The sequence below is a fragment of the Pteropus vampyrus genome, unplaced genomic scaffold, assembly GCF_000151845.1.
Source record: "Pteropus vampyrus isolate Shadow unplaced genomic scaffold, Pvam_2.0 Scaffold80, whole genome shotgun sequence".
Lineage (NCBI taxonomy): Eukaryota > Metazoa > Chordata > Mammalia > Chiroptera > Pteropodidae > Pteropus > Pteropus vampyrus.
This window is the reverse complement of record NW_011888861.1, coordinates 2,503,670-2,522,585: the sequence shown is the minus strand read 5'-3', so window position 1 is coordinate 2,522,585 and position 18,916 is coordinate 2,503,670. Positions and strand designations below refer to the sequence as shown.

At 36.7% G+C, this 18,916-nt stretch overlaps 1 protein-coding gene across 1 annotated transcript in view; it reads left to right on the top strand.

Annotated features, from left to right (window-relative positions):
• KDM1B (lysine demethylase 1B) overlaps positions 1-18,916 on the top strand; it is a 53,755-nt gene that overhangs the window by 9,416 nt on the left and 25,423 nt on the right. Inside the window, exons 8-14 of the mRNA XM_011362840.2 lie at positions 7,218-7,256; positions 10,402-10,606; positions 12,208-12,392; positions 14,766-14,942; positions 15,305-15,379; positions 17,528-17,665; positions 18,584-18,755. Coding sequence (XP_011361142.1) covers positions 7,218-7,256; positions 10,402-10,606; positions 12,208-12,392; positions 14,766-14,942; positions 15,305-15,379; positions 17,528-17,665; positions 18,584-18,755 — 991 coding nt within the window. The remainder of the gene's footprint in view (positions 1-7,217; positions 7,257-10,401; positions 10,607-12,207; positions 12,393-14,765; positions 14,943-15,304; positions 15,380-17,527; positions 17,666-18,583; positions 18,756-18,916) is intronic.

Genomic DNA, 18,916 nt, shown 5'->3' with positions numbered 1-18,916 from the left:
CCCACCTTATTGGAAAAATAGGAGCTTTCCTGGAAGTTCTAATGATAGATTTCTATTTATATTTTGTTGGCTAGAACAGGATCATGCAGTAACTTTAAACAACAGTAAATACAAAGGAAGAAAATATTTTATAACGGAGCATGTTGCAATATCAGACAAAACCAGGAGGAAGGAATGACCGGATATGTTTGGGCAATTAAGAATCTGCCATAGTTAGTATAATGTGCCTCTTGTGACATTTGGCAATTACTTAGTGTTTAAAATGTGTAATTTTTTTTAATATGGTAAAGCATTAATCTACACATGTCCTTCTTTCCTTCAGTACATTAAAGAATGTTAGGAGTCATTGTAATCTCAAGAATAAAATACTTTCTTAAAATTTGAGATGTAATTCACATACCAGAAAATTCACCCTTTTAAAATGTACAATCAGTGCTTTATGGTATATTCACAGAGATATGCAATCATCGCTGGCAAAATGTTTTCTTTGTTCAAATATTTCCCTTTTTAAAGAATAATGAAAAGTTTCATAAAGTTTATGATCAAGTTTTTTAAAACCTGAGATTTAAGATATAGATATTATTAAAGCAACTCATAATTATTATAAACATATTTGGAAGATTTTGCTAAGTGAAATGATGAGAAAAAAGGTATGAACTTTTAGGAACTATATTGTTCATTTTAAATTTTACGTAAGTATGACATGAATATAATCTCAGGGTTTAAAAAAAGTAAATCAAATATATATATGTATATACAAATATATACACACACATAATATACAGATAAAAAGTGAAAGTCTTCCTTAACCATTTCCTCCTTCCCACCCTAATAGGTAAGCACGCATAGAGATTTATTATACTAAAACTTTTTTATGCATTTGATTACATATTTCTGGTAGGCACGTTTTTTAAGTCTCTTGATACAGATTTCTAAACTACTTTTTAAAGGTTTAAAGATTTATTGTGCAGAGTGATCATTTTACTTTACCTGCATTGAATGGTGGTATTTTTAATAGCTGTAAAATTGCATCTTGTTTTTTTATTGAGGTACACATGCATACTATAATTATATGTACAGATCTTAAGTGAATTTCACTGAGTTTGGATGTAATTAATACCCCAGGTAAGATACACATTATTTACTCTAAAAATTCTGTTTATTTCCTTCCCTCCCACCAGAGGCAATCACAGTTCTGATTTCTATGCCCTAAGCAGAGTTTTGCTTACTCTTAAATTTCATAAAAATGAATTAGCCAATATATACTCTTTTGTGTTTGGTTTCTTTCACTGAGTAAAATTATTTTAGAAATTTATCTATGTTGTTGCATAGATCAATAGCTTTTACCTTTTGCTTCTGAGTAGTATTCCATTATGTGGGTATACCACAATTTGTTTAACCATTCTCCTGTTGAAAGGCATTTATGGTGTTTTCAGTTTTTTGTTATTATAAATAAAACTAGTGAATATTCTGTGCAAGTGTTTTTGTGGACCCGTGTTTATTTCTTAAAGGTAAATACATAGGAGTGGAATTGCTCGGTCATATGGTAAATTTATACTTAAGAAACTGCTAAATAGTTTTTCACGGTTTTATCATGTTACAACATTTGGTGGTGTTACTCTTTTTTTAAAATTTTAGCTATTCTAGTGGGTATGTACTGGTATGTCACTGTGTTTTTAATTTTCATTTCCCTAATGACTAGTGATGTCGAGCATCCTTTCATATGTTTATTGGTCATTCATACTTTGTCTTTAGAGAAACATCTGTTCAAATCTTTTTTAAAAATTGGGTTTGTTTTATCTTTACTATGTAATCTGGATATGAGATATGATCTTGAAGATTTTTTTCCCAGTCTTTGTCTTACCCTTTCATTTTCTGAATAGTGTTTCGATGAGCATTTTCTACTTTTGAAGCCTAGTTTATCCATTATAACTTTTTGTACTTTTTACGAGAAATCACTGACTACTTCGCTTACACAGATAGTCTTCTGTGTTCTCTTTGAGGAGCTTTATAGTTTTAGCTTTTACTAATCTATTTCATGTTAATTTTTGGTTTTGATGTAAGGTATAAGCCATGATTCCATTTTTTTATTATAAATATTTAAATGTTCACTACCATTTGCTGAAAAGACTGTCTTTTTTCCTCCACTGAATTATCTTGGCTCAGCTGTCAAAAATCCAGTTGGCCATGCACATTGGTCTGTTTCTGGACTCTATTCCATTGATGTCTTGGTTTATTCTTAATTCAGTACTCTGTTGTTTTGATTATTGTATTTATATAAGTTGTCTTAAAATCAGGTAGTGCAAATTCTTCTGACTTTTTCATTTTCAAGACTGCTTTGGCTATTCTAGGTCATTTACATTACCATATGAATTTTATTATCAGCATGTAAATTTCTACAAAAAAGCCCCTGTAATGCATTGAATCTATAGATAATGTTAAGGAGAATTGACATCCTTACATTTTTCTGTCTTCTAATCGAGGGGTCAGCAAACTATGGGCCAAATCTGGCCCCCTGCCTGTTTTAAAATAAGGTTTTATACATTCATTGTGTATTATCTGTGGCTGCTTTCATGCTGCAGTGGCAGAATGTTTGTGACAGAGACTATATGATCCACAGAAGCTAAAATAATTACTATCTGGCTCTTTATAGAAAACATTTCCCAATCCCTGTTCTGACCGATAAGTGTGGTATATCTCTCCTTGTTGAGTTCATTTATTAAATTTCAGAATCATTTTGTAGATTCCTTTGGGTTTTCTATAATCACATCAATTGTGAATAAAGACTGTTTTGCTTTTTTAATAACTGAGTCTTTTTGCTCTTTTTCTTGTCTTATTACATTGGTCAGGACGGGACTACCAGGACAGTGTTGAATAAAATTTGGAGAGCAGACATCCTTGCCTTGTTCCTGACCATAGCAGAAATATGTTCAGTATTTTATCATTATGTGTGGTGTTGACTGTAGCTTTTCATAGATGCCTTTTATTGGATTGAAGAAATTCTTTTCTATTCCTAGTTTGCTGAGAACTTTTTATTATGAATGGATGTTGGGTTTTGTCAAATATTTTTTTCTTTTTTCTTCATCTTTTATGATGATCATATGGCTTTTCTTCTTTAATTTGTTAGTGTGGCGAATTACACTGATTCTGGAATGTTGAAACAACCTTGGCATTCCAGAAAAAAAAACTCACTTGTTCTTAATGTATTATCTTTTTAATGAATTGTTGGATTCAGTTTGCTAATAATATTTTGCTAAAGAGTTTTACATCTGTGTTCATGATGAATACTGTCATTTTATTTTCTTGTAATGTTCTTATCAGATTCTGCTGTCCCTGAGTTATGCTGGCTCCATAAAATGAATTCAGAAATATATCTTTCTTCTCTATTTTGTTAAAGAGTTTGAGTAAGGTTGATATTATTTCTTCTTTAGTATTTGATACAATTCACTAGTGAAGTCATTTGGGCTGGTTTTTTTTGTGTGTGTGTGAGAAGTTTTGTAAGTACAAATTCAACTTCTTTAACAGATACATGGCTATTCAGTTGGTTTATTCTACCAGTTTTAGAAAGCTGTGTTTTTCAAGAAATTTGTTTCATCTAATTGTCAAATTTGTTAAAGTTGTTTGCTGTGTTGCCTTATTCTTTTAATGTTGGTGAGATCTATGGTGATATCCTTGTTTTATTTTTGATGTCAGTAATTCTTTTATTTTTGATGTCAGTAATTCGAGAGTGAAGGGTAGAAAGCACAGATCTAATTCCAAGAAACCAGGGTCTTGGAATTAACAAGTCTTGTTCTAAAACCTTTGATTTTAGCCCTGAATTGATTCTCGAGCTCAATCTTCAGAGTAGAAGTCCCCTCTGAAGGACAGAGGAAAAAATAATGGGTAGGGCTGACACTGGGGCGGGGGTGGGGGAGGTGGGGTGGGGGGTGAGCGGGGGTGTGCTTAATTTATTTTCCAGGCTGAGTGGGTCTGCTGATAGGAACTAGGTTTTGAGTAGTGAAGGTACATGAGTTTGTGTGGCAAAGGGGAGCGTGTCCAGCTAGCCGAAACTTGTCATGACTACACTGAACTTGACTAGCACTTGTACCCCAGATTATTTCTCAAGTTAAAAGTAGACTCGGTGGCATTTAATTATAATATAAAGTCAAGTTCAGCCAAGAGCATTTGAAAATATTGGGCCTTTTCACTCAATGTATTTCTGCAAAGTTTCTAAACAGTCATTCTAAATAATTAAAAAATATTTTGGATGACTTGCATATTGTTATGTTACTAAATATTAGGTGTGATTTTACATAAAAAGTTTATATTAGAATCATTTTTTTACTGTGCTTCGACTAGCTTTGGTTTAACTATCATTTGGAGTTATTCATAATCTCTCTTACCTGCTGACAGTGGAGGTATCTCTACTAATTGTTCAAATTTTCCTTGTCTTTTTTTTATTTAACTTGATTTGTCTTTGGGTGGTAGTTGTCCTTTTCAGTTTTTTCAATTTAAGTAGTTTTTGAAAAGTCTTAAGGTTTTCTTTAGCATGAGTTCATTTTTAGCCAAATGATATGTATTCATCACTGAAAAATTTAAGCAAGATAGAAAAGAACAAAGATGATAGCAGAAAAGAGTTCATGCAGTTGTCATCATGAAGTAACTATCAGTAAATGAGATCCACTTAAGAGTATTCTTGCATATATATATATACGGAGAAGGCCTGGTATGTAAATAACTTCATATTAAGACATGGTACTATACATGCTGGTTTAATACAACAAAAATTTAAATCAGAAAAAGAAGCCAACGTGAAATAAATTGCTGAACATAGATTAATTATTTTTATGTCTCTAGAAAGAGTAATTTCTAAAAACTCCCTAAAAGATTAAGAAAACATGATGAAGATGTTAAGAGGTTGGAATCATTGTTTTTTAATTGCATGTTTCAACTTTAGGTATTGACACCTTGCTGTGAAAGTGGAAAAAGTAAATTACAGTAAATTACTTCAGCCCATCTTCCCTTTTCCTCTCTCCCAATTTTTGTTAGTTTTGTCATTTTGTTTTTTAGTTTAATTTACTCTGTTGGAGTAAATGTCGTGTCATTTATTTTCTGTAAACATAGTTCCTCTGTTGCTCACACTTCTATTTATTTACATGAGTTTACTGCTCCCCACAGTTTCTCTTACCACAGTTCCTTCTATCCCAAGTTGTTTATTTTGATTCATCACATGGTTGGATGTATTTTAACATCTTGAGCTTTTTCCCCTCCCCCAGAGGACTCAGAGGTGTCAGATTCCTTAAGCTTTTGAAAACAATTGCATTTCTCCCCTCTCAACTGCCTTAAAGTTGAAGGCTTCATGGTCTTCTTAAATTCCAGCTTCTCAGTACTGTATCATGTTTTACATCTCTTCCCCACCTGGGCCAAGAATTTCTTTGAGACGCTGCGGCTGCAGTCTCAGTTGATTACTATCTATAGCCTGAACTCTTGAAATATTTATTTAAATGGTGTTTATCGATCCAGAGTCCCTTTAGTTTTCAGCTTGGTATTCTGTCAAGGACAAAGTCTGAAAAGGTTTATTTGAAAACGACATTGAAAAGAATGGTCTCAAAATATTCACACTGTTTTGGAGCTTGCTTTTGTCATTAATATATCTTAAAGATGATTCCATCTCAGGACCTAATGATCTCTTTCTCTTTAAAAACGATATAATAAATAGTCCACTGAATGGATGTATCTTGATGAATTTAGTGCAACTGAGAGCATTTAGGTGACTTTTAAATGTTTACCATTAAGGACAGTGCTGCAGTGATAGCTTTATATCTATGCCATTTTTCAGTATATGTATAGGATCAATTCCTAGAAATGAAATTTCTACATCAAAGAGAATATACAATTGTTTTAATATGAAGTAATTCTTAGACACAAAAGAGAATTTATAATTTGTGTGTAAGGAATAAAGAAAGCAAACAGTACCCAGCACCCAGTTTTAGAAACAGGAATTGCCAGTGCCTTTGTCATCCCTTGCATGCCCCTCAGTAGCTTATCTTCCCTCCCCTGCAAAAGATAAACAGTATTTCAAATTTTGTACTTATTCCTCTGCCTTTTGTTACAGAGTTAATACACATTTTCCAAACCCTGAACAACATGTGAAGTTTCGCATAGTTCTTGTACTGGTTATAAATTATATCACATTGTTTGTATTCTTATGCAGCTTGCTCCTTTCCCTCAACATGGAGGTTTTTCACATGAATTTGTGTTGTTGCCTAAAACTCTGGTCCATTAATTTTCCCTGCTGTGTAATATTGCATTGTATGATTTCCCTGCTGTGTAGTATTGCATCGTGCGAATCTACCACAATGTATCTATTCTGCTTATGGACATGAGGGTTGTTTCTCGTATGCATGCCTCTCCCAGTGCACACATGCAGGAGTTGCTCTAGGACGTATTCCAAGCGTCAGGTTTGCTAGGCCATATGGTATGCCAGTCCTCCGTTTCTTTAGGCAACTTTTTAATTGATTTATAACTTTCAAACACAATTCTGAATTTTCAAAGTCCTTGTTTATCCAGCTCCTGATAAATCGAACACATACCAGCCCCTCAGAAAACCCCTGGTACCCCCTTTCACTCAGTCTCCATCCCTTACTCCCCCACTTACTATTCTGACTTAAAACACTACGGATGTTTGCTTCCTTTGGAACTTTGCGTAAATGGAATCATACAGTGTGTTTTCTTTTGAATCTGGCTGCATTCTGTCACCGTTATGTCTGTGAGGTTCATCCGCATTGTAGTATATGGTCATAGTTCGTTCTCATTGCCACAATCAGGGCCGAGTGGGCCCTGATTTGAATAAAATAGTTTATTTATCCATTCTACTCTCGGTGGACCTCTGGGTTGTGTTTTGCTTTTTTCTATTAAAAATAATTCTCCTTTGAACATTTTCTAAAACTTCTGTTGGTGCACATGTACGGGGTCTCTCTAGAAAATATAAAAAATGGTTAGAATTGCTGGACAAACGGTATGTGTGTCTTAAGTCATATAAAGTTGTGCCAAGTTACAGTGCATTTAAATTTTCGTATTTTGTCAGATTGCTCTCCAGAGTCGTCATTTCTTTAGATTTCCACCCAGGACATTCTTGTGAGAGAGCACCCTTCCCCTCATGCTCAGTCATACAGTGTTTTATCACACTTTTTTCTTTGCCAGTATAAATAAACTTAACACTTGGCTTTCCTTTGCAGCCCGAGACCTCAGATCATTGTTCCCTCCCAGAGGATCTAGTGAGTATTTCTGCATGTTCTGGATTGAATTTCTTTGTACCTTAAAGGATAAGTACTCTACGTAAATGACTAACAGCTTTGTGAGTTTCTATCTCTTTGGTTGCCAATCAGAGGCTTTTTATGCTAACATGATAACAATGTGAAAATGCGAGCAACAGTGGTATTTTCAACTTAGAAGAAAAGTAAAGTTGTATTGCTTTTACATAAAAAGGAAATAAAAAGGAAGAAACTGCTATCTTGCCTTACTGTAAGGACAGATTGGTTATACTTGTTTTTCATGGGTAACTTTATGACCTTATCTCCACTTGAATCCTTTTAAGAAAAGAACAAGAAGCCCATAATTGAGGCCCAGATTAAGCTGCGAGATTGTTCTTGTGTATTTTGACTTTGGTGTGACTGCTTTGACCTGTCCCTACTATGGAAGGGAAAGTAGTATTTCCAGCCGGCAAATCCTCGTCACGTTTCATTTGTCTTGTGAAACTTTGCTACCTGAGCTGGCAAACTCCATGGACTATATAACCAAATCCAATGGCTGTTTCAGAAAAATGGCTTTTGAAAATTCTGAGTTCCTAAAATTTTGAGATTCTCACTTATTCTGCATTTTAGTGATTTAAGATTATTAACTTGCAGTTTTTCTAGATATCTGGAACTCAGAGACTGTGACTGATTTTTAGGCAAATGGAGACATCTAGCAAGTCTACTTTAAATTTATATGAGACACACATACATATATTTTTAATAATTATTTGTACCCTCAAACATTTCCTTAGTAAAGCAGTGGCCCAAACAATCTCTGGATTTAAGGTAGACAGGACGAGATAATACAAGGAAAGAAAAAACAACTTCACATACTGTTAAAATACTCTATGAATCTGTCCCCTAATGTTCAGACCGTTTTGCATGTAGAAGAATTTGAACTTTAGAACAGAAGTCATATTCTTGGGATATAAGAACTTTAAAAAGTTTGGAAGAGTCCCCGCATGTTCATCTGCCAGTTATTTATTTTTGCATTCATGTAAGAGAGACTCAGGAGCAGGTTTAGAGCCATGTCACCTACCTCACCCCTTTTCTATTTCTGTGGATTCTAGGTTCACTTTTAAAGCAGCTTCTGAACTTTGCCTGTATTAGTTTCCTAATAAATTATCACAAACTGGGTAGCTTAAAACAACAGAAGATTATTGTCTTATCATTCCAGAGGCTATAAGTCCAAAATTAAGCCATTAGCAGGCTGTGCCCCACCCCCTCAAAGGATCTAGGGGAAGATCTTTCCTGCCTCTTCCAGCTTCTGATGTTGCCAGCAATCCTTGGCATCCCTTGGCTTATAGATGTATCACTCCAATCTCTGCCTCCGTTATCACATGACCCTCTTCCTATGTGTCTCCTCTGGCTCTGTGTCTCTCCTTCTCTCATAAGAACACTACCCATAGCGAATTTAGGGCTCACTCTACTCCAGTGTAACTAATGACATCTGCAAAGACCTTGTTTCCAAAAAAAGTCACATTCTGAGGTTCTGCGTGGACGTGAATTTGGGGGTTGGTATTTCATTAACTGTAATAATAGACTCACTACATCAAGTACAATTTCTTCAGTGGTATGTGTATTCAAGGTGAGAGGGGGATTTTTGAGGCATATGGACAAATTTATAGCCAGGTTTCCAGTAATGGTGAGTGTGTTGAGAGACCACACTTGGAATAGCAAGATCAAGTGCTAGTTTATTAGTCAGTTTGAGTTTTTCTCATTCTAGTACACAGGCTGGTTGGAGCACCCTCAGGTGGGTTTCTAGGGGAAAGGAAAAACTGGGAAGAGGTAATAAGATGGCAAGATCTCGTCTAAGTTCTGACTCAGTTTACCAACATAGCTGCAAGAGCCAGGAAGTAGAAGGGAATGGAAGAGCTTGAGTTCTCAAGGCACCTACATTCTGCCCTCTGTGTGGTCCATTTGGAGTGTCAGGATCTGAACACCAGTTTACTCTCTCCTTGGGGCTGAGCTCAGATAAGGTGTCCATAGAGGTGGTACTGGTGGTTTGAGGAAGGAACTGAAGCTTCCCTTCGTTTTGGTACAGCACAAGCTGGTCAAGGGTAGCCAAACCTAAAACAAGCCTTGAGAACAAAAGATTACACACTGAAATGCTTTTGGGCCAGACAAGTAAAATGAATGTGTGAAGCAGCTGCAAGTAATTTATAGGGGGTGATGGGGCTTGTAGTAATCTGAAAAATGCTTGTCCCAAATTTGGACTCTGAAATCTGCAGGGCAAATAAAATGAGTTTGCAGGGAGTTCACCCTGTAGACCTCGAGTTCACAAACCCCAGCTTGATGGCAAGTGGCATTTGCTGGGAGTCTGGATAACTAACATCAAAGGGACCCTGAGCTCAAGGTTCTCCTGTATCAGATTCTTAGACTTCTTGGAGCATACGTTCTAGATCACGTTTAGAAAAGGCTATCTAACATAGGATTTGTCGCAGTGTTGCTTTTTAAACCAAATTTTATTTTTATTGCAGTTGTTAGTCATCATGGGGATGTTTTAATCCAATGACTCCATATGTTCAGTCAACTCTGGAATATGATCATATATGTTAGGACCAAAAATAGCTTTTTTGGTCCACTTTCACATTTAGCATCTTATTTTGGTGGTTGTAGTATACTTTTTCCTCTGAAAGTTTTTTAGTAGCCTGTGGCAAAAAGCATTAATGTAATGCGTGCCTACTAGTTAGAACTCTTTTTCTGCCCAGTTTTGCAATTTCAGTTATCTTCAGGTCCTAAGTAAAAAAGGGGGTGGATGATAAATGATTACTGAACAGAAGGAAGTTCATCATGTCACACTTAAACATGTCGATGTAGTAGATAGAAGCAGCTTTAAGACCTGGATTCGGTGGGTTTTTGGAGGAGGGATTGGGGGATAGGGAGCGGCTATTGCTATATATCTGAAAGAACTCTCTCTGCTTAGGAAACATGCTCTCCAGATATCGCCAGACACTTTTGTTTCTAAATCTGTGCAGAACTCTGGTGTAGGATTGTCGAGTGAGGGAAGGCAAAGTAGAAGGATTAAGGATGAATGCCTTGAAGAAAATCATCTGCGCTTGGCTGAATCTGCATGTACATTTCTTGTCTGTCATTGTCCCTCTTTGTCTTGCTCTGTCCATTTCAGAGAGTGTCGGAAGTTTCCAACCACTGGTGGTACTCCATGCTCATTCTACCTCCTTTGCTGAAAGACAGTGTGGCAGCACCCCTGCTCTCTGCCTACTACCCTGACTGTGTTGGCATGAGCCCCTCCTGCACCAGCACAAACCGTGCAGCCAGTGACACCAGTCCCGGGAAGCTGGAACACTCCAGTGCGGTCCCGTCTGTGCTGGGTAAGAGCTGGTCTTGGTACCCCCTGTTTCCTCTTTTCCCTTGTTCATTTCCTGGAAACATTTGGGAGAGCCAAATGGAAAAGACTTTCTAAATGCGTGCAACATGTGATATAAAGCACCTCATTATTTCATGGATTTGGTTATGCTGTGGATCAGCCATATCATTTGCGTATATTGTGCAGTTAATTTTTTCCTCAGTAATTTGGAAAGACACTTGTCCAGGAATCATATCTATGGAATTTAATGAGTATTTATAAAGTTGGATAACTGTATAAGCTGATGATGATACATGCTGTAGCATACCGGAAGAAAGTTGTGACTATGTGAGCAGCCCTTCTTTTTTCTCTATGAGTCTTTCTGTTCCTAATTACACCTTTGATAGTCTCAGGAAAATGATCCGCTCTTTAAAAAAATTCAAAACTTCAGTTCAGAGCAGGCATGCTGTTGACCGTTTATTTTAAAGGGATCTTAAAAATACTACATGAGAATTCTTGGTGTGCAAGCAAGAATATTAGATCTCCTGCCTGCATAATAACAAACTTAATTTTTAATGGCGCAAATAGATTTTGACCTTGTGGCTGTATCTCACTCAAGGTTTTTATCTAATAACACTAAGCCCTCTAAAAACATAGCTGAGGTAAAAAATCAAAGCTGAAGTGAAAAATCCCATTGTTAGTGAAGGTGGAATGAAACCACTCAAACACCATTAGTGGGCGTGTACATTTGTGAAGGATAATTTAGCAGCATGATTCGAAAACCTTAAAATAGATACCCTTTAACCTTAGGAGTTTATCCTAACTGAATTATCAAAGTAAATTCTCAAAAGTAAGTCCAAAGACTTATGTGCAAATAAATTTGTGTGGCATTGCTTATAATAGTAAATAATTAGATGAAGTTTAAATGCCCAGCAGTAGGGGAATGGTTAAATCATAAATAAGAAAATATATGTCCTTCGAAGTCCTATTTAGTAACATGGGAAAATGTTCATGATGTCATACATTTTAAAAAGCAGGTTAGAAAATAGCATTTTTATAGCATTTCTGCTTTATAAAAAAGCTGTCTATTAATATTATCTGTTCATAGAAACAACATTGATAGACTGTAAACTCCCACTCAAGCATTATTAGAAGTTAGTGATTGTTATTTACTTCTCCGAACCTATTGATTTTATAATCAGAAAAATTCCAATGGAAGTTACCTTTTAAATAGATTTCCATGGGAAGTTGGTGTTCGGTAGGTACAGAGTTTCAGTCTTGCAAGACATCAAAGTTCTGGAGCTCTGTTGTACAATGATGTGAATATATTTAACATTACTGAACTGTGCACTTAAACATGGTTAAGATGGTAGATTTTATGGTATGTGTTTTTTTAACACAATTTCAACTTTAAAAAAAATTTCCGTATCATGGAAATTAAATTTGTGAAGAAAGAATGGAAGAAATATTTGTTTAGTTCATGCATGTTTTGCCTAACTGGATGGAGAAAGCAGAAATACTTGTGTAGGGCAGACTGGCATTTGTCGAGGCTGTCCTTTTTGGTTTGCTTCTGCTTAGATTGGGAAGTTACAGCTTGTAGGATTTGCCCATTTGTGCTTCTGTCAGTTCCAGACATGAACCGGTACTTCCAGCCTTTCTACCAGCCCAACGAGTGTGGCAAAGCCCTGTGCGTGAGGCCAGATGTGATGGAGCTGGATGAGCTCTATGAGTTCCCAGAGTATTCCCGAGACCCCACCATGTACCTGGCTTTGAGGAACCTCATTCTGGCACTGTGGTACACTAACTGCAAGGTAAGGGGAGGGCATGTCTGTCAGTAGCACATGGACAGAGACTTCTGTTCAAAGAGAAGAGCCGCTTTACCTGGGATGGAACCTTTCGTGCAGGTTTTCTCCACCTAGGCACTATCGACACTGTGGGTGGGTGTTCTTTGTCGTGGTGGAGGATGTCCTGTGCATCGTATGATGTTTAGCGGCATACCTGGCCTCTACCCACTAGATGCCAGTAGCACCCTCCACTTGTGACAGACAAAAATGTCTCCAGCTATTGCCAAATGGGGCCAAAGTGTCTCCTTCCTGAGAACTACCACTTTAGACCATTTGTCATCAGAATTCTTGAGTCTCTACTGAGTGAGTATAAGGTGCAAAGTTTGGTTCAAAGAGTTCCATTGGCAACACCAGGAGGAAAAAGTAAAACACTGAAGACTGGATTATAAACTTCTTGAGGGCAAGATTCTTATTTACCTCCTTACCCTCAAACAACCAGGGCTTTGCTCCCTGTTCAGACTGAGTAAATGTTAGGGGCCTCACACAGCACCCTCCTTGAAAGAGGAGAAGATAAATTGGGGGTGGGAATACGAGCCTTTTTTTTTTTTTTAACAAAGCCTTTCCTGATCCTAGTGTTTTTTCGGTTTATTAAATTATCTGCAGTTATTTGAGTGACTGCTGAATGCAGAACAAGGCTGCCAAAGTAATCTTGATGAAAGAAAAATGTTTCACTGGATTAGACTCCAGTATGAGAATACCTAATTAAATGACGACTGTTAATGTCATGTATATGAGTTATACCCAGGTGAGTAGGCTGGGCAAGGTAGAATTAATTATTCATTTTCTCCCCAACAGGCTAAGTTAGGTGCTTAGTAAACATTTGCTGAACCGAACAAAATTGTGGTCAGAATTTCCTGTAAATAAGTTGTAAAGATAACACTTTTCAGAAACAGCCTTAGATTCATTTTTTTCTTCACATTTTTTTCTATTTGACTTTGAAATTTGACTTATACAGGGGAAGAATCTTACAGAAAAAAAAATCCTGAACTTGTCAGTCTAGATCCATTTTAAATTTTAATAAGAGAGTGTGTATTGTATATATTAAATACTCTAATAGAGAAACACAGATGTTTGCTTTAAAAGAATCAAAGACTTTGAAATGATTTTTTTTAATTTCATAAATAACAAACTTTTTTATTTTCTGGAGCAATGCAAATCAATATTGAATATTGTATGTGTTATTTCTGGAATACTTTGGGTATATATTCATCTTCCTGTGTTTGAATGGGTTCTGGTGGAGCTCTGGGAGTTGTTGACAAGTAGACCTCCTTATACTTCCCATGCCTATTCTAACTTCATGACAGGCCAACGCCGTATTACTCTTGAATCTTTGAAATAGACCAAGGCCTTGCCAAAGCTGGACTGAGCAGAGAAAGGCAGTGTTGTCTTTTTTTTTTTTATTCAAGTTCCTAAATCGGTCCCCCTGTCTCTTACTATTAATGAGAATCCAGCTTTTCCTGCTACCAGTATACAGAACAGCCTGGGTTTCTGCAGTGGCCTTTGTTCTGTGGTTTATTGAGTCAGGAATATATTTGTGTTGTTGTCTGCTCCCACACTCCCTGTGGCGGTCATTCTCAGCAAGGAGAAACTTGTAAGATACAAGTCGCTGTATCTGCCTTTTGTCCCTTTCTTCTTGTTTCCCTTTACCAGGCGAACCTCCTTTTGATCCTAGTATAATCTTAATGATAAGTGATGGATTTGAATGACCCTGAGAGTTTCTTTTTATTATGATAAAATACAACACAAAATTTACCATTTTAACTATTCTAAAATGTACAGTTCAGGGGCATTTAGTACATATACAGTGTTGTTTAGCTATCACCACTGTTTCTAGAAATTTTTCATTACCCCAGGGGAAACTCTACACCCATTGAGCAGTAACTCCCCATTCCTCCCTTCCCCCCTGAGCAGCCACTAATCTTCTTTCCGTCTTTATAGATTTGCCCATTTTGAGCATTTCAAATAAATGAGATCATATAATGTGAGGCCTTCTGTAATGAGCTTCTTCACTTAGTATAACGTTTTCAAGGTTAATCCATGTTGTAGCATTGATCAGTACTTCATTACTTTTTATGGCTGAATAATATTACATATGTGAGTAGACTACATTATGTTTATCCATTTATCCATTGATGAACATTGGATAATTTCCACCTTTTGGCTATTTGAATAATGCTGCTGTGAACATTTTGTTTAAACGATTGTTTTCAATTCCTTTGGGTTTGTACCTAGAAGCGGAATTGCTGGGTTATATGGTAATTCTCTGTTTAACTTTTTGAGGAACCAAGAGTTACTTTCTATTTGTTTGTTTTAACAGTTTGGTTTTATTTCCAAACACAGGAAGCTCTTACTCCTCGTAAGTGTATTCCTCACATCATTGTGCGGGGCCTTGTGCGCATTCGATGTGTTCAGGAAGTGGAAAGGATCCTTTATTTTATGACGAGAAAAGGTCTCATCAACACGGGTGTTCTCAGTGTCGGCGCTGACCAGCATCTTCTTCCTAAAGATTACCACAACGTAGGTAACGCTCCAGCGATAATACCGCCACTAGTCGTGATAAAGGCTGGTATACCGTTGTTTATAACACTAGTAAATGTCGCGTTATCACCATAAAAGTTATAAAGCAAAGCTTTTTAGAATGTGTTTCCCTGGAAAGGAGACTATGAAGCACTGTTTCCTTGGACAGTAGAAAAGAGGAAGGGATTACTTAAGAAAAGTACTACCATATTCTTTAGGAAAATAACTTTTTCAGGGATATCAAAGAAATGCCGATGAACTAACTTTGCTTCGTAGTTAGTGCCTTCCAGAACAACTGAAACAGAACTTTGTTTTCGTTGCTCTAATTAGATTTTTTCTTTTTTTTTTTTTTTTTTTTAAAGAAATCAGTCATCATTATCGGGGCTGGTCCAGCAGGATTAGCAGCTGCTAGGCAACTACATAACTTTGGAATTAAGGTAAGATTTTTTGGCACTTGGAGGCGAAAACAGATGATTAACTGCTCCTCTGGTCCAAATTTTCTAAGTCTTAGAAAACAGTTCCTGATTTTAGCGAAGAATGCTATATATTTGGTATCTTTATATCTTTACAGTTGATCCTAGAAAAGATGCAGAATTTGAAATTGGGTTAATAAAAGGAAGGTAGAGGAACACAGAAATGCCCATAGCTTTAGAAAGAGTTTTAGACTCTAATGTGCAATTCAGAAAAGATTTTAAGTTGGAACTAAAGCAGAAATTCTTGACAGGTTGTTATTGACATAATAGAGAGGGGTCATTGGGAAATCTCCTTTGTTTCTGCAATAGTTTGAGAAAACAGCAGCTTGGAAATTCACTGTTTTTTGTTTTTTTTTTTTAAGTTTCTGAAACACCCAGTTAAATTTTCTTATGCAAATCAAAGACACTCTTTGAATCTTACCCTGGAAACAAAAATCTTTGCTCTTGGAAGCAAGATCGAATTAGTTAATCCATGGCTGAGACAGAATTACATGACTTAAACTGTACATATTTGAGGTAGCCTGCTTCCCCAAGGTAGGATATTTTTTCTATATATCTGCTATCTTGCCTTATTGCAGTTGTTCAAAATTAGCGCACTAGAGACTATTACGAAAAACCATTTGTGTGATTCAGTATCTTATTTCTGTTAGATTCATTCAAATTAACCATCCCTTAGATTTCTGTGACTTCCTAAGTCTGACACATTTCTCCTTTTTAAAAACACTTTGCAAAGACTTCGGTTTTCAGTTAAACCAAATGTGAAAATTAATTTGGTAGAATTCAATTAGTCTTTTTACTCTCCTCTACCTGGCTAAAAGAAGAGTTCTTTTTTAACATTTTCCCAATATCTTCTCTGCTTGGAGGTGTTTCAGAGATGAGAAAAGTTTTCAGTAGCTATGACTTAGGGAGGTTTTCCTCTTGATTGAATGGAGGGCCTTTCTTTAATTACATTATGTTGCTGACAAAGCAGAAGAATCTCAGTTGGATTTACAGGAAGTATGTTTGCATTTGCAAATATTTTCCTAGTGGTATTAAGCTATGAGGTGTTTTAATCGTTTATTTCAGTGTTGGGTTTTGGGTTTTGGGGCCACGGTTTCTTGTTTGTTTTTCACTTGGGAAACCCACAGGTTATGTTATAGGGGAAGCTGCTAATATCCAGAGTCTAGGGGCTTATCCTTAAGGTTCAGCCTTCCTCTCAACACTAACAGGAAACTAGAGACGGGTGGTTCTGTGTTAATCTGGAGTCAGAGAAGGAGGGCAGAACCACAGGTTGTAGCCTTTTTAGTTGGAGAAAATGAGAAATTTAGGTCCAAAGAAGACTATTCAGAGGGCCCTTGTTACTCTTCCCTTTCTTTCACCAGGTGATGAAAGGGAGCCTATGGAGACCACTGATGGTTAGGGAATCGGTTCCTCTGAGTAACCTGAGAGATGGCCCACGCAGGGAACCTCCTTGAGCAATTCGAAGGAGTGCTTATAGGGACCCAGAGAGGAAATGACTGGCCCTACACTGAATAGGACTCAAGTTTTCAGTTACTGCAGCCCAGGGAAGCATAGCACTTTGAGTCACAGGGCTGGCAAATGCATTCGAAGTTTGGAGGAGAAAATAGCCTCAGGGTGGGACCAACCTGCTTAGGCCAAGCCCACGAGGTCCTATATATAGGACATGAGATTTTTTTTTTTTTAACTGATAGTTCTATCTTAGGGAAGTTAAGGCCTATTTGCAACGTTAAAGGAATTTGCTACATATTTAGATATTTCATAGGACAAAAATCTCTTTAACCTAGTTTTTGATAGTGTTTTTTAATTTATGGAACACTATTTAGTAGAAGCTATCAGAGTGCATTTTATGTGCTAGTTCATCAAATTTCATCATTATGAGGTTGAGGATTTTACCAGCAGACCATTCATTTACTTCTTGTTAGAATCTGGGCTGTTTAACATCTACTTTGGCTTCTGTCCACATTGCCCTCTTCAAAGTCGTTTCTCTAGTAATACAATAAATACATTAACCAAATGTTGAACTTCTTTAACTGTGTCATTCTACAATTATAGTACTGCATTTGATATGACTGTTCTTTCCTACATAGCTTCCCTGATTGTCTGTCTTTTTAGGTGACTGTCCTGGAAGCCAAAGACAGAATTGGAGGCCGAGTGTGGGATGATCGGTCTTTTAAAGGCCTCACGGTGGGAAGAGGTGCCCAGATTGTCAATGGCTGTGTTAACAACCCAATAGCGCTTATGTGTGAACAAGTGGGTTTCTTTAAGATTTGTATTGTAGATGAAGAAAAAATTGTCTCATTTTGCTTCTGTGTACTATTAATGTGCCTCTAGATAATATTTAACAATCCTAGAATGATCTCTTGCCTCCTCATCTTCTTTGCAAAGTGAGGACAATTACAGTTCTTCTTTTCTAAGAAAGTGGAACTAGAATTCTTATAATATTTTTTTCTTTTTCTAAGATCTTTAACTATATTTGTGTTATTTGCAGGCCACTCGACTAGTTCATAGTTTTAGAGTTGCCATATGAAGCAATTAGAGATACAGAATGCCTTTGACTTTCGGATAGACAGCAAGTAATTTTTTAGTATAAGTATGACCCAGATATTACATGAGATGTTTTGCGTGCTATATTTGGGATATACTTAGAGTTAAGAAAAATTTACTCATTTATCTGAGAGTCAAATTTAACTGGGTGCTCTGTCTTTTATTGGGCAATCCTGCGTAAGTGTCTTTGCAGACCTGGTAGGCCCCAAGTTTTTTTCTGAAATATGCATTGACAGTAAATTCTATTTCAACTTCTGTGAGTGTTTGTGTGTTGGTGTGCTCATTTTCATGAGAGTCCACAGAGGAAATAGAATGTCAGGGCAGGAGAGGCAGTGCACAGCTACAGCACCTGCGGCATTAATAAATGTGGGCTGAGAGGCTATAGAGTGCATGGTATAGAAGCTGTTGCTGTCATCTTCACAGTCTCATAAAATAAGGTCTCAGATTTCATGCTATTTTTTCACTGCCTGCCTTTGCTGCCATTTTCTGTTAAGCATAGCTAGCTTTATTTTTGGAAGGTACTAGACCATTTTCTCCATGAGAGCTGTGTCTAATTTCAGCATAGAACCTGTACATATTTTTTCCAGGGAAAATTTTCACCTTCTTATTCTTATTATTTTGAAGCTTGGCATCAGCATGCATAAATTTGGAGAAAGATGTGACTTAATTCAGGAAGGTGGAAGAATTACTGACCCCACTATTGACAAGCGCATGGATTTTCATTTTAATGCTCTCTTGGATGTTGTCTCTGAGTGGAGGAAGGATAAGACTCAGCTCCAAGATGTCCCTTTAGGAGGTATGGGGAGAATGGTGTTCTGATTGTTCCATCTGAGTCTCATTCGATCCTAAGCTTGGTCAGCAGTAGCATCACTCATCCGTGAGGTTGATGTATGTGATAAGAATAGTCCTTTTGGGTGTTCCTTTTGGACAAATGAGTTCTCCAGGTGTTCCACAGAG